The 12,204-nt window shown below is 32.6% G+C and overlaps 1 protein-coding gene across 3 annotated transcripts in view; it reads right to left on the minus strand.

Moving 5' to 3' along the window:
* Positions 1 to 2,493: 2,493 nt before the first annotated feature.
* Positions 2,494 to 12,204, minus strand: part of CHODL (chondrolectin) — a 162,311-nt gene continuing 152,600 nt past the window's right edge. For 2 of the 3 annotated variants that reach the window (XM_020996062.2, XM_020996063.2), the window contains 3 exons: positions 6,834 to 6,917; positions 5,048 to 5,150; positions 2,494 to 2,679 (listed from right to left, as the gene is read on the minus strand). In XM_020996062.2, coding sequence (XP_020851721.1) covers positions 2,595 to 2,679; positions 5,048 to 5,150; positions 6,834 to 6,917 — 272 coding nt within the window. In that variant the 3' untranslated portion in view covers positions 2,494 to 2,594. The remainder of the gene's footprint in view (positions 2,680 to 5,047; positions 5,151 to 6,833; positions 6,918 to 12,204) is intronic. The other variant, XM_020996064.2, reaches the window with a different exon arrangement.

Consider the following 12,204-nt stretch of genomic DNA (forward strand, 5'->3'; position numbering starts at 1 on the left):
GCCTTTTGCACAAACAAAATCAAGGACAAGGAAAAGAGAACTGGGAAAAATCTTTGCAGCAAATTTCTCTAATAAAGGTCTGACATCAAAGATACATAGTGAACTGATTCAAATATGTAAGAATGAAAACCTTTCCCAAACAGATAAAGTGCCAAAGAAACATGTATATTAATGGACAGTTCTTAAAAGAAGAAAGGCAAGCTATCAATATCCAAATGAAATATGCTCCAAATCACTAATTAGTGAAATGCACATTAAAATAACCCTGAGGTTTTGCTTCACTCATCAGACTGGCAAAAATGACCTCCCCTCAAAAAAGGAAAATGGTCATTGCTGGAGAGGTTACTAATGTACAGTAATATTTTTGGTAAAGTTGGAAAGTGGTCTATCCATTCTGGGAAACAATTAGGAACCATACACCCAAAATTACTACACTGTGCACATCCTTTAACCCAGCAATACCATTTCTGGGCATTTACTCCAAGGAAGTCAAAGGAAAGGACCTTTACATACAAAAATATTTCTGGTTATTAGTGTTACTGTCATTAGTGTTGCAAAAAACTTAAAATGGGTACCTATCTGTTGAGAATGCTTAAACAAATTAAGGTATAAAAAGGTAATGTAGTAGTATTACTCCATAAGAAATAATAAAAGAGGCAGATTCAGAAATACCTGGGAGGATTTGTATGAACAGATCCAGGAGAACAATTTATAAAATAATTATAATATTACAAATTATATGATACTTTTAAAAGGAAGCAAAGAAAGTGTCAAGAATTCATTTAAAAATATGCAGAAGTCATCAAAAGAAATTTCAGGAGAAATAGACAAGTCACACTAAATTCAAAATATTCTTTTTTTTATAAAGCAAACTATATATACTGGAGAGTAATGACTTTATGTACAATTCTCTTTTTCGATTCTTATTTATATGGAGAAATGCTTATTTGTTTAATTTGTTAGGTTTATATGTACATATGATAAGCTAAATATAGGAAGTGAAGAATACGTGGGTAGCAGACCCCACCCGCAAGCTGCTGATTTGGACCACCAAATTAGATACTTCATTTCTCTTTGTTACTTGTACACTGTAACACATTATTGTGAATGAAATATAGTAAATCTGTTTAAATTTTTTTTTATTTCAAGCTCCAAAATAATAATAATAAGGAAATTTTTAAAAAGATTTGTATAAATGATGAAAGCAAAGGCAGGTAACAAAAGTTGCCTACAAAAGAATGGTAATATACAAAGTGTCTCCATTCCATATGAGAGTAGTTTGAAATAACTGGGGAGGTTTATCCTTGAAAAAAGACAACCTAGGGAAATATGACAGTTCTTCTCCAAATCTGTGGTGCTCCCTAATTGTTCTTGAACCACACTCATTTTTTAATCTTAATGTCACACTGCAGTTCTTACTTCAGTTCTGTTACCTCAATTCTTCTCATCGTTATTCTAAGACTATAACATGAGTCCATGTAGGCTACCCAAAGCTTGATAAGTATTCTTCACAATAGCCCCTGTTGCAAGATCCAGTGGAAATATTTGACCTCATGGAGTATCCTTTTGTCTTAGACATATGATGAGATAAATGTAGGAGATAAAGAATATGTGGAGTCCCTGGCCCACCATGGGACCCTACCAAAAGCTGAGTGTTTATGTGTGAACTCATGCAGTTTGGACCACCATTCAATACTTCATTTCTCTTTGTTACTTCTACATTACAAAACATTATTGTGAATAACATGTATTAAACCTCTTGAAAATTCTCTTGCTTTTAAGCTCCAAAATATTTTAAAGCTTAGCTGTGCCTTACACATTTGATAAAAGGGAAATAATTACTCATCTTTACTCTAAAGTAAAATATTTGAATTGTTAGGTTTGCATGGCAGCTTCTGAAATGGTTCCTTATTACATTACATGGCATTATTTCCATGTGAGGTTGTAAGATACTAAGCAGATGACCAAATGACTGTTTTATCTTAAGTGGCTTTTATGAGTATTAGACTTGAATTTAAGCACTTCAGTTAAGTGTGTCAGTATTGAAAATAAAAAGAAACTCCCATAAAATGTGCTGACATTGACACATTTGCTTGATTAGAATAAGGAACAGTCTTTTAAAAAAAATAAAAAGCCATAAAAATACATAGTAGAGCAATCTATTTTATCAAATAGCTAAGCAAAGAGAAAATATTTTGTACAATGTAAATTTCAATACAATTTATAGTATTTTAACTACACTACAACATGAAAGATAAAAGAAAAATAGCTTTCTATTACCATTTCAAACACATACTCCTGATATGCACATGGGTCATTCTTAATTTGCTGTCCAATTTATTGTTCAGGTGAAGTTCAGGAGCTTCCTTTTGCAAAATAAGCAGGCTTTACTTCTTTATTTAGCAAGGCATATTTTGTTAATGAGATAACAAACATATAAAATTATCTTAATATTTGCCTCAAGGTAGAACATACAGTTCATCTTGCTGATTGGGATTTCAAAGCCATTCCAAGCTAACGTTCTGATGTCGTTGATTATGCACGTACAGAAAATTAAAGCATGATTCTTCCTTGGAAGACAAATCATTGAGCTGTTATATCTCCATGATACTTTCCTTCTTGTTGCTCTTTGAAATCCATAGTGTGGATTGGTTTGGGCTAGCTTTTGTTCTTCCTTTACTGAAAAAAAGAGATAATTTTTTTTAGCATACTTACTTCCTAGCTAACTCAGGTATGAGCTGGTCTGAATAGTATCACCTCAGACTCCCACAGCCCATGGGTCATTACTTTTATGAAATCATTTCCTTTTCTATTTATAAAACAATGCAATATTCTAATTTAATTGTATGTTTGTATACTTTGATATATCAGAATGATTAATTGAAAATTTCGATGATGGAAAAGAGAATAATGTATTTCTCTCAGTTTGACCTATCAAGTCAAAATATCATAGGAATCATTCTGAAATAATACCAAATATCTGGATGCTGTTGTTACTTATCGTATCCCTCTTTTCTTCAGATTTTGAAACTCATGCTTTTCCAGTACTAAGCTGACAACACAATTAGGGAAAGAAAACTGGAGCTAATCTCAATCCAGAAAATTCAAATAATTTTATCCTATTGAGTGGGAAAATGTCCAGGGCAGCCAGTTTCTCTCTAAGTACCATTCTATTCATCTTGAATTTCATCTTCCTATCGAGTGTTTTTGTTTGATTATTTTGAGTCCAAAGGTCATTCTCCACTTTAAAGAAAACACGCAAAAATAAGAATTTGGGATTTCCCCCCCTTTTTATTTTTGCTTTTTTGGTGAGGCAATTGGGGTTAAGTGACTTGCCCAAGGTCACACAGCTAGTAAATGTCAAGTGTCTGAGGCCAAATTTGAACTCAGGTCCTCCTGACTCCAAGGCTGGAGCTCTATCCACTGTGCCACCTAGCTGCCCCTCCCTTTTTTCCTCTTAATAATTGTAACTTTAGTTTTAATTCCTTTCAAAAACTCGCCTGAAGGTTTTAATTTCATTAGATCAAATTTTTAATCTTATTTAATCTCATTGGCAAGGAAAAGGACATTGTTTATTTGTAGGAAAACAAATGTGGGATAACACTTTTTTAAAAAAAGTTAAAAAAATAAAGATTTTCCTAATGAAGACATTTATTTCTATGATCATTTTTTCTTTTGTAACGTTTCTTTTTGAATTGCAATTACAACTTCATTGGTACAGGGAAACTTCTTCAACTTCTTTCCATTGTATATTGACAACTATTCTGCAATTTAGAGCTTTAGACAGTTATCTCTGGAACACTGAGAGGTTACATGACTTACTAGATCACACAAGCATGTATCGGAGATGGTGCTGGAACCTGAGTTTTCTTACTAGAAAGCAGACTTTGCCCATTGCACCAAACTACTTCCCTTCTATAATAGATTTATCTAATATTAGTGAAATTTTCCAATTATGTTCCTGTATAGCTAAGCTAATTCTTCTTTACTTTTATTTTTCTCCTCTACTTGTAGTGGTCCTTTCAAAATTAATGGTAGTTCCTATTCTGTTTGTTTTGTTGGGTTTTTTTGTTTTTGCTAGGCAATGGGGTTAAGTGACTCGCCCAGGGTCACACAGCTAGTAAATGTTATGTGTCTGAGGCCAGATTTGAACTCAGGTCCTCCTGAATCCAGGGCTGGTGCTCTATCCACTGTACCACCTAGCTGCCTCCCAGTCGTTCCTATTCTGAAGACATAATAAAAAATAGCATTACTGAATATAATTCCCAATTTTAATCTATCTGTTATAGTCTCTCTCAGATCAAATATTTTGAACATATTCAATTAATATTTTCAAAATTAATACCCAACTGTTATCACATCAAATTATTTCAAACACAAAATTTCTCCCAAATATATAACAGTAATAATACATGGTAAATAACAAACAATAAACTTAGAAACTCTGTGTGTGTGTGTGTACATGTAAAGTCATTATCTGTCTATGATATAAAAACAATAAATGCAACATGTTCAATCATCCTTTTAAAAAAAAGCTATTAATCTCTTGGTTTAAAAAGATCAAAATAATTATACCCTGCTAAAAAAAAGTAAAGAACAAATTTATCATCTTTTATTTATATTCATTCTGAGGACTATCTCATACCAGCACATGTTCAATGTATGTATTTGCATTCCACCTAATCACATCATGCACCATTAGTTTTCTCATGAGATTGCCATATCTGTAGATGATTTTTACATTAGATAACAGAGTCATTACCTGGATTTCAGTATTTCACAGTCCCAATAACCATTGCATTATTATATAATCTACAGCTTTCCAGATCCAAATACTAGCATATTTTGAAATTTTACTAGTTCTTACTAATTCATATTCATAACATAAGTTAAAAAAAGTGAATATGCAGGTATGGAAATCTGTCAACATATGTTTCATGCCCCATATAGCTAAGAAAATAAGTTCATTTTCTACTAAAAATTAGATAACTTCATTCATGAAAATGTAATTATAAAAATTCTAATATCTCATGTATTTAGTATTTACCTTTTATGTAGCATCTGAAAACAGCAAGTCCCAAAAGCCACCAGTATCAACAACAGCAGAGGTATTGTTGGTATAACAACATAAATTAGGTTGGGAATTATACCTATAAAAAAAACTTACAGTATGTTATATGACATTTTCCCCATTCACCTTAAAACTTCTCATGCATTTGAGAAGACAGAATATAACCCTTCCCTCTAGTTATTAGAACAAGTATAACTAGAAATTATCTATATCTATTTATCCACATATATACACACACACATATATATAATATGCATATAAGCATGTTTTAGTCAGACAACAAACTGAAATTAAGCCACAGCAGTTAATATAAATGTTCTTTGTAAATTTGTAAGTCTGATATTCAGAATGAGACTAGTTTTTTATAGAATATTAGTGTTTTCTTTCCTTTTTCACTTCCATTAATTAAAGAGGAAAAACACTAATTATTTTTATACTGTGATAAAAATATAAATGCTGATAGAGTCTGGGGAGCAAAGAATCAACCATAATTAAATTCTAAGGTTAATTAGTTTATTCTTTAATTCTTTCTCATCACTCATGGGGACTCTATATCTGCCTAAGAAGATAAGCTACTACAGTCACTTCATTACTGTGATGCCTATAATTACACCATAACTCTTCTTCAGGACCATAAGACAAAAAAGAAATTCTTCAGATCACAATGTTTTAGACTGTAAAATCAGTCTTTTGCAAAATCAAAATGGTAGTCTTCACGTCTCTCTATAAAGTAACTGACTGGTAAATTCAGTATCATCAGTATAATCATACTAGATAATTCAAGTCAAAATGGATTCTCCTACCACTAAATATCCATATAACTGCCCAAAATTCTATTTGACTACATAAAACAATGGTTTTATCTCCTAGGATGCTAAATTTAGTTAGAATAAATCAACAAGAGAATCCTTTCAAACTAAGATATAAAGATGGAATAGTTTGGTTAAAGCTTCTATTATTTCATTCCATGATATAAAGAGTTCCATAAGTCTCTAACTTCACTAAATCTTCCAACTAATTAATTAAAATGGTTTCCTTCTGCATTCAACTTCTCAATCCAAGGGAAAGGGAATACTCTTCTTACTCTATGGCAACAGTTCAGATGTCTTTAAAGTGACTTTCCCATTCAGGGCAAGTCTAACAAGAAGTTCTTAGTTTATCTAGTCAAACCAACTCATTCCTCTGGGATCACAATGATATAAGTAGCAACCCATATAAAACAATTCCTTGTTAACATACAGTTTTAATTGAGAGTCCATATCACACTCTTCACAGGTCATTGAAAACTCTAATTTGCATCATACAGACAAAAGAGTCCCATATAGACATGGCTTTTTTCTTAGCTTTTTAGCTAAATGAAGATATAGGCATATAGGTGCATATGTATATATTATTATGTATGTATGTATCTGTGTGTGTGTGTGTATATATACATATATATAAACAAACACATATATACACACACACATATGTATACATACACACACACACATATACACACACATATATTTGTAAGTATACATATAAACTCAGTATGAGATATGTCTACATTCAGTGGCTATATATTTTCAATTCATTCCTCAGTCCTGGAAACTATTAGGACCATTTTTTCTGATCAAGTAAAGTATCACAAAGCCGCTAACGAAATTAGCTAATTTAGTATTTAGAAGGCCTATGGTAGATTTGCATTTTGGGGCAAAATGCATTGGAAAGTATAATTTCTATTCTTGTTAGAACAATTAAATCAATGTAAACTAATTACCTGTTTCAGTAACAACTATGTGATAGGGATCTTCTGGCTTGCTTGCATCAAAGGGCTTTCCCGCTGGGATGGTTGGAAAACTCTCTGTAAATGACCACAAATGCTTTATACATACATATATGTGTATCCAATGCTAAATATGAAAGACATAAGGCTAGATAATGAAAAGCACTTTAAATGTGTTTTTATGAATATTAATTTATCTATAACCAAATTAAATTTAGATATATTTCTATTGTAATTTTTCATAACATTTTATAACTAAACAACCATTTTTTTACCATCTATTTATTAATTACCCATTTTGTAGACCTACACGTCTAGAATTACATCCTGTTTCCTGATAATTACTGATAATTATCAGCTAGCTGGAAGGATATTATCAGCCCTTGGTCAGAGCCAATAAGGTAGAGGTATGAGTTTTCCAGGTAGTTTTAAAAATCATTTTGTATTATTTGTAATTCTATAAGGCAAGATAATCAGCAATTTATTTTATTTCTATTGCATCAGGAATTGGTATTTCGAGCAACAATGGTCTGGAGCACATTTCTGTACTGTATCCTTGAAACAGATTTTTCTGGTGATTCCTGAATTTTTTTTAATCTTTTTTTAAAAAGCACCATTTTTTCTAATATCTATTTCACAATTATTAGGCCTCAGAGTTTTTTTTTTATTTCTCTAGAAAAATTTTTCAAATTTCTCACAACAATCTTGCACTGCTCTGCCTCCTAATTCTTTTTCTAAGACACTGTCTGTTAAATCAATAGTTCAGTGAAAGAATAAATTAGATTAGTAAAACAGTATTTCTTTGCATTCCTTCTTAATTATGACCCTTAGTTTACTTATGTGAGCTTTTTAAAGTTATAAATTAAAAACACTGTATTTGTACATTCCTTCTTGTATCTACCTCAAAGCATTTTAAAATTTAATTTATAATGATATAAATCATCACTCCTGTTCATAGTAATCAATCTTTCCTTTGCAGTCTTGAAGCACTTATAGTTAAAAACACTTTTCTGACATTTAATCATCTATTGCCTTGCATTAGTATTTACATTTTTACATGGAAATGTCTTGTTTCCCCAATTAAATCATGTCTATAGGACACAGACTATTTTTAACATCCTTTTATCCTTTACTGTACCCAGCAAAGTTCTATTTATGTATTAATCATTTAATAAATATTTATTAAAGGAAAAAATAAAACATTTATTAAACTCATCACTCAATCCCCAAGTACCTAATACTATTTAAAATAATTATTGCTAGGTAGCAATAACTATTGCTTAAGTAAATAATTGACAAAACCTTACTCCAATGCATTATTGTGACATGGAGGTGACCTTTGTTTCTCAAAGGCTAAGCCAGTGGTGTGCAAGCTCTGACAAGTTCTACCATGCTGAAAAGACTTCAAATATGATTCTGGCAACAAAACATTTGTCATCTTTCCAAAGTGCAGAGAAACTTATCAATAGGTGTTTACATATGAATTCTTTGGACATAGCAACCCAGAAAGCAAATAAACAAAAGACATAAAATGTCCTTCAAACATGCAGAAGCTCTCCAGTTTCTGCAACAATATTTATATCATGGCAGAAAAGCAGTCAGAGGGTAATGAGACTCTGGACGTTTTTAGACCACCTCAAATATTACTTTGGTAGTTGATATTCTAAATAGGAGATACTTGTCTAGTCAGCAATTAATGGACATACTACTCTAGGAAATGAATCACATAATTGTTAGCATTCTTAATGCAACTAAAAAAAAACAACCTGAAATTGTATTTAAGTGGAAAAATGGCTCACTGGTTCTCCTTAGAAAAATAAAAGAGGTGGCAGAATTGGTTTATAAAGACCATTTCATTTCATGTAACATTTGATCATTTCATACTGCAATGCTCATGGCAAAGACCACCATGAAAATAATTGCAGCTTACGTAAAAACTTCAGTTGCAGACAATAAAGAGGGAGGTGAATTCTTCATAGATTGTGATATATGGTAAACATAGGCATAGAGGAGTATGGGGAGGGTGAGTTTTGGAAAACATGATTCTAAAAGAAGGAGTGAAAACCAGTGAAATGTAAAACAGTCAATTTCTCTAAATTTCATCAATCTTTACAAAAAGGTTTTATATGGGAGGCTGCCTGTAACTGCCATATAATACCTGTTGTTGTTTTTTGGAGGCAATTGGGATTAAGTGACTTTCCCAGGGTCACACAGCTAGTAAGTATCTGAGACCAGATTTGTACTCAAGTGTTCTTGACTCCAAGGCCAGTGCTCTATCCAATATGTCACCTAGCTGCACTCCCCCATCACCCCCCCCCAAAGCCCAAAGAAGTACAGTGGCGAGAAGAATCAGTCAAGGTACCAATGTGGGTGGTTACCCTGAAGGAAAGGGATTGAAATTCAGTTTGGGCCAATACTAACCCTCATAATTTATTCAGAGTAGGGACTCAGGCCAACAAAACATATACCTTCAATGGTTAAGTGGTTGAAGAATAAGAACAAACAAAATAATAACAAAAATTCTTCAAAAAAATTACAAATCATTAACTCCATATGAATGATTATTCCATATCCCTAATCATAAGAGTCATGCAAATCAAAGCAACCTTGAGGATTCACCTCATACTCAGTAAATTGCCAGAGATAAGATAAGATGGGAATAGCCTATATTGAGGAGATTGTGGAAAGACAAACATACTGATACCGTACTGGTAGAGCTATGAATTAATTGGTCCAGAAATTCTAAAAATAAATTTGAAATTGTGGCAACTACTTAACAAATATCTATTAAGCACATATATGTGACACTCTGTTAAGTGATGAGGATATAAAGGACAGTCCTTGACCTCAAGAAGTTCACATTCTAATGGAGGAGAGTGAGGAGATGAGGGTAGTAGCTAGATTGCCAAAGATGGTGGTAAACTTGACAGTAATAGGCAAGTTCAGAAGAGGAGAGGACTTGGGAGAGAGTTAATGAGTTCAGTTTTGGACGTGTTGAGCTTCATGTGTTTATGAGACATTCATTTGGAGGTGCTTAATCTGTAGTAGGAGATACAAGACTGCAAGTCAGAAGAGGAGTTAGAGATGAATAAGTATATCTGAGATTCATCTACATAGGGATGATAATTGAATTCATAGGAGGAGATGAGATCACCAAGTGAAACAGTATAGAAGGAGAAGAAAACAGGGCCCAGAACATAGCCTTGGGAGACACCCATGGTTAGCAGACATGATCTACCTAAGGAGATTGAAAAGAAGTAATCAAACATGCAAAGGAGAACCAAGAGAAAGCCATATCATGAAAACCTATAGGGAAAAGAGTATCAGGGATAAAAGGGTGATCCTTGGTGTCAAAATCCACAGAAAGATCAAGAAGGATGAGGGCTGAGAAAAGGTCACTAGATTTGACATTTAAGAGATCACTGGTAAATTTAGAGAGAGTATTTTCAGTTGAAGTCTGGTTAGAAGCCAGATTACAAAGGTTTAGAAGTAAGAGGAAATCTTGGTGAGAAAGAGGGTAGTAACAAGAAGAGAAGGAAGATGTCCAAAGGGAACAGGGAAATATAAAACCAACACCCCCAAAAAACAGCTAGAATACCAAATATTTCAAGAGAAAAATATAATTCTAAAGACTGTGGCCAAGGATATAAATCAGCAGAGAGGATCCTAAAACTATAAAGAAGCAGGAGAACTAAATCCACAAAGAAATTACAAATTTCATTTCCGTTATAAGAGCCAAAAAAAAGTGAACTAGTGACTGACGAAGTATAGAATCCTGTGGAATACCAAGAAAGCATGGAGCAACAAGAAATTCCAGCATCATCGAAACAGAAATTAAATCCATAATAGAAGAAATTAGGAGGGAATATAGGTCAGAACTTAGAGTTCAATTCAAAATTTCCCAAAAAAAATTTTCAATTACCTGATTAGAAAAATTGACTATATGGCAGAGAGTTTTTCTAAAAAAGTAAAAGAATGTAAGACTATACAAAGAGATAGAGAGCATTAAGGGATGTAAAATGGATACATCAAATTAAAAAGGGTTTGCACAAACAAAACCAATGCAACCAAGATAAAAAGGAAGCAGAATATCGGTGGAAAAAAATTTTATAGCAAGTTTCTCTGACAAAGGCCTCATTTCTCAAAAATATAGAGAACTGAGTCAAATTTATAATGATATGAGCCACTCTCTAATTTAAAAATGGTCAAAGGAGACAAAAAGGTAGTTCTCAGAAGAGGAAATCAAAGCTATCTATTTGTTGTTTAGTTGTTTTTCAGTCCAACTCTTTGTGATCTCTTTTTGGGGTTTTCTTGTCAAAGATACTGGAGTGGTTCACCAGTTCCTACTCCATCTCATTTTACAGATGAGGAAACTGAGACACACAGGGTTAAGTGACTTGCCCAGGGTCACAGACCTAGTAAGCATCTGAAGCTGGATCTGAACTCAGGTCTTCTTGACCAAAACTATTCTGAAGGACTTACGATGAAAAATGCTATCTTCAGAGAGAGAACTGATAGAGTCTGAATACAGATTGAAGCATACTTTAAAAAAAAAAACTTTATTATTCTTAGGTTTTTTGTCTGTGACTTCTTCTGCAACACGGACAGATTTGCATGACTGCACAGTGTGTAATCTATATCAAATTGCTTAATTTCTCAAGGAGGGGGAAAGGATGGGAAGGAGAAAATTTGACACTCAAAATTTTTTAAAACTAATGTTAAAATTTTTTATTTACATGTAATTGATTAAAAATAAAATAATTTATGGGGCAGCTAGGTGGCACAGTGGATAGAGCACTGAGCCTGGAGTCTGGAGGACTTGGGTTCAAATCTGGCCTCAGACATATAATACTCAGCTGTGTGACCCTGGGCAAGTCGCTTAACCCCAATTGCCTCACCAAAAAATAAAATAAAATAATCAAATGCAAAAAAAAAGAAAAGAAAATGCAAAAAAAAAGAAAAGAAAATTAAAGGGGGGAAATAAAATGAAGGAAAAGAGATTTACATATTTAGAATAAATAATTACTACATAGAAGAAAGTGAATACCAGAATGGTAGAATAAAAACAAAAGGAAATGACATTAAAAGAACATATAGCCATTTTCTCCTTCCCCTCAAATCACGAGTACATGCTTTTCTTGGGTTTACTGCGCACTTAGAAAAAATGTTGGACTTTTTCTGGATCTTGATTACCTTGTCTGATCAACTTTTCCATATTTTAATCAAGATTTTTAAAAATCATGATTATTGCTTTATATTATGAGATAATATAATGCTATTCCCCCTTTTATCCTGCATTTAAATTTTTTCTCTTGAAACCATTGACCTTTTGCTTCATACTATTTGCAAATACAGATAATTTTTA

This window comes from Phascolarctos cinereus, unplaced genomic scaffold (assembly GCF_003287225.1).
Source record: "Phascolarctos cinereus isolate Bilbo 61053 unplaced genomic scaffold, phaCin_HiC Scaffold_726;HRSCAF=1367, whole genome shotgun sequence".
Taxonomy (NCBI): domain Eukaryota; kingdom Metazoa; phylum Chordata; class Mammalia; order Diprotodontia; family Phascolarctidae; genus Phascolarctos; species Phascolarctos cinereus.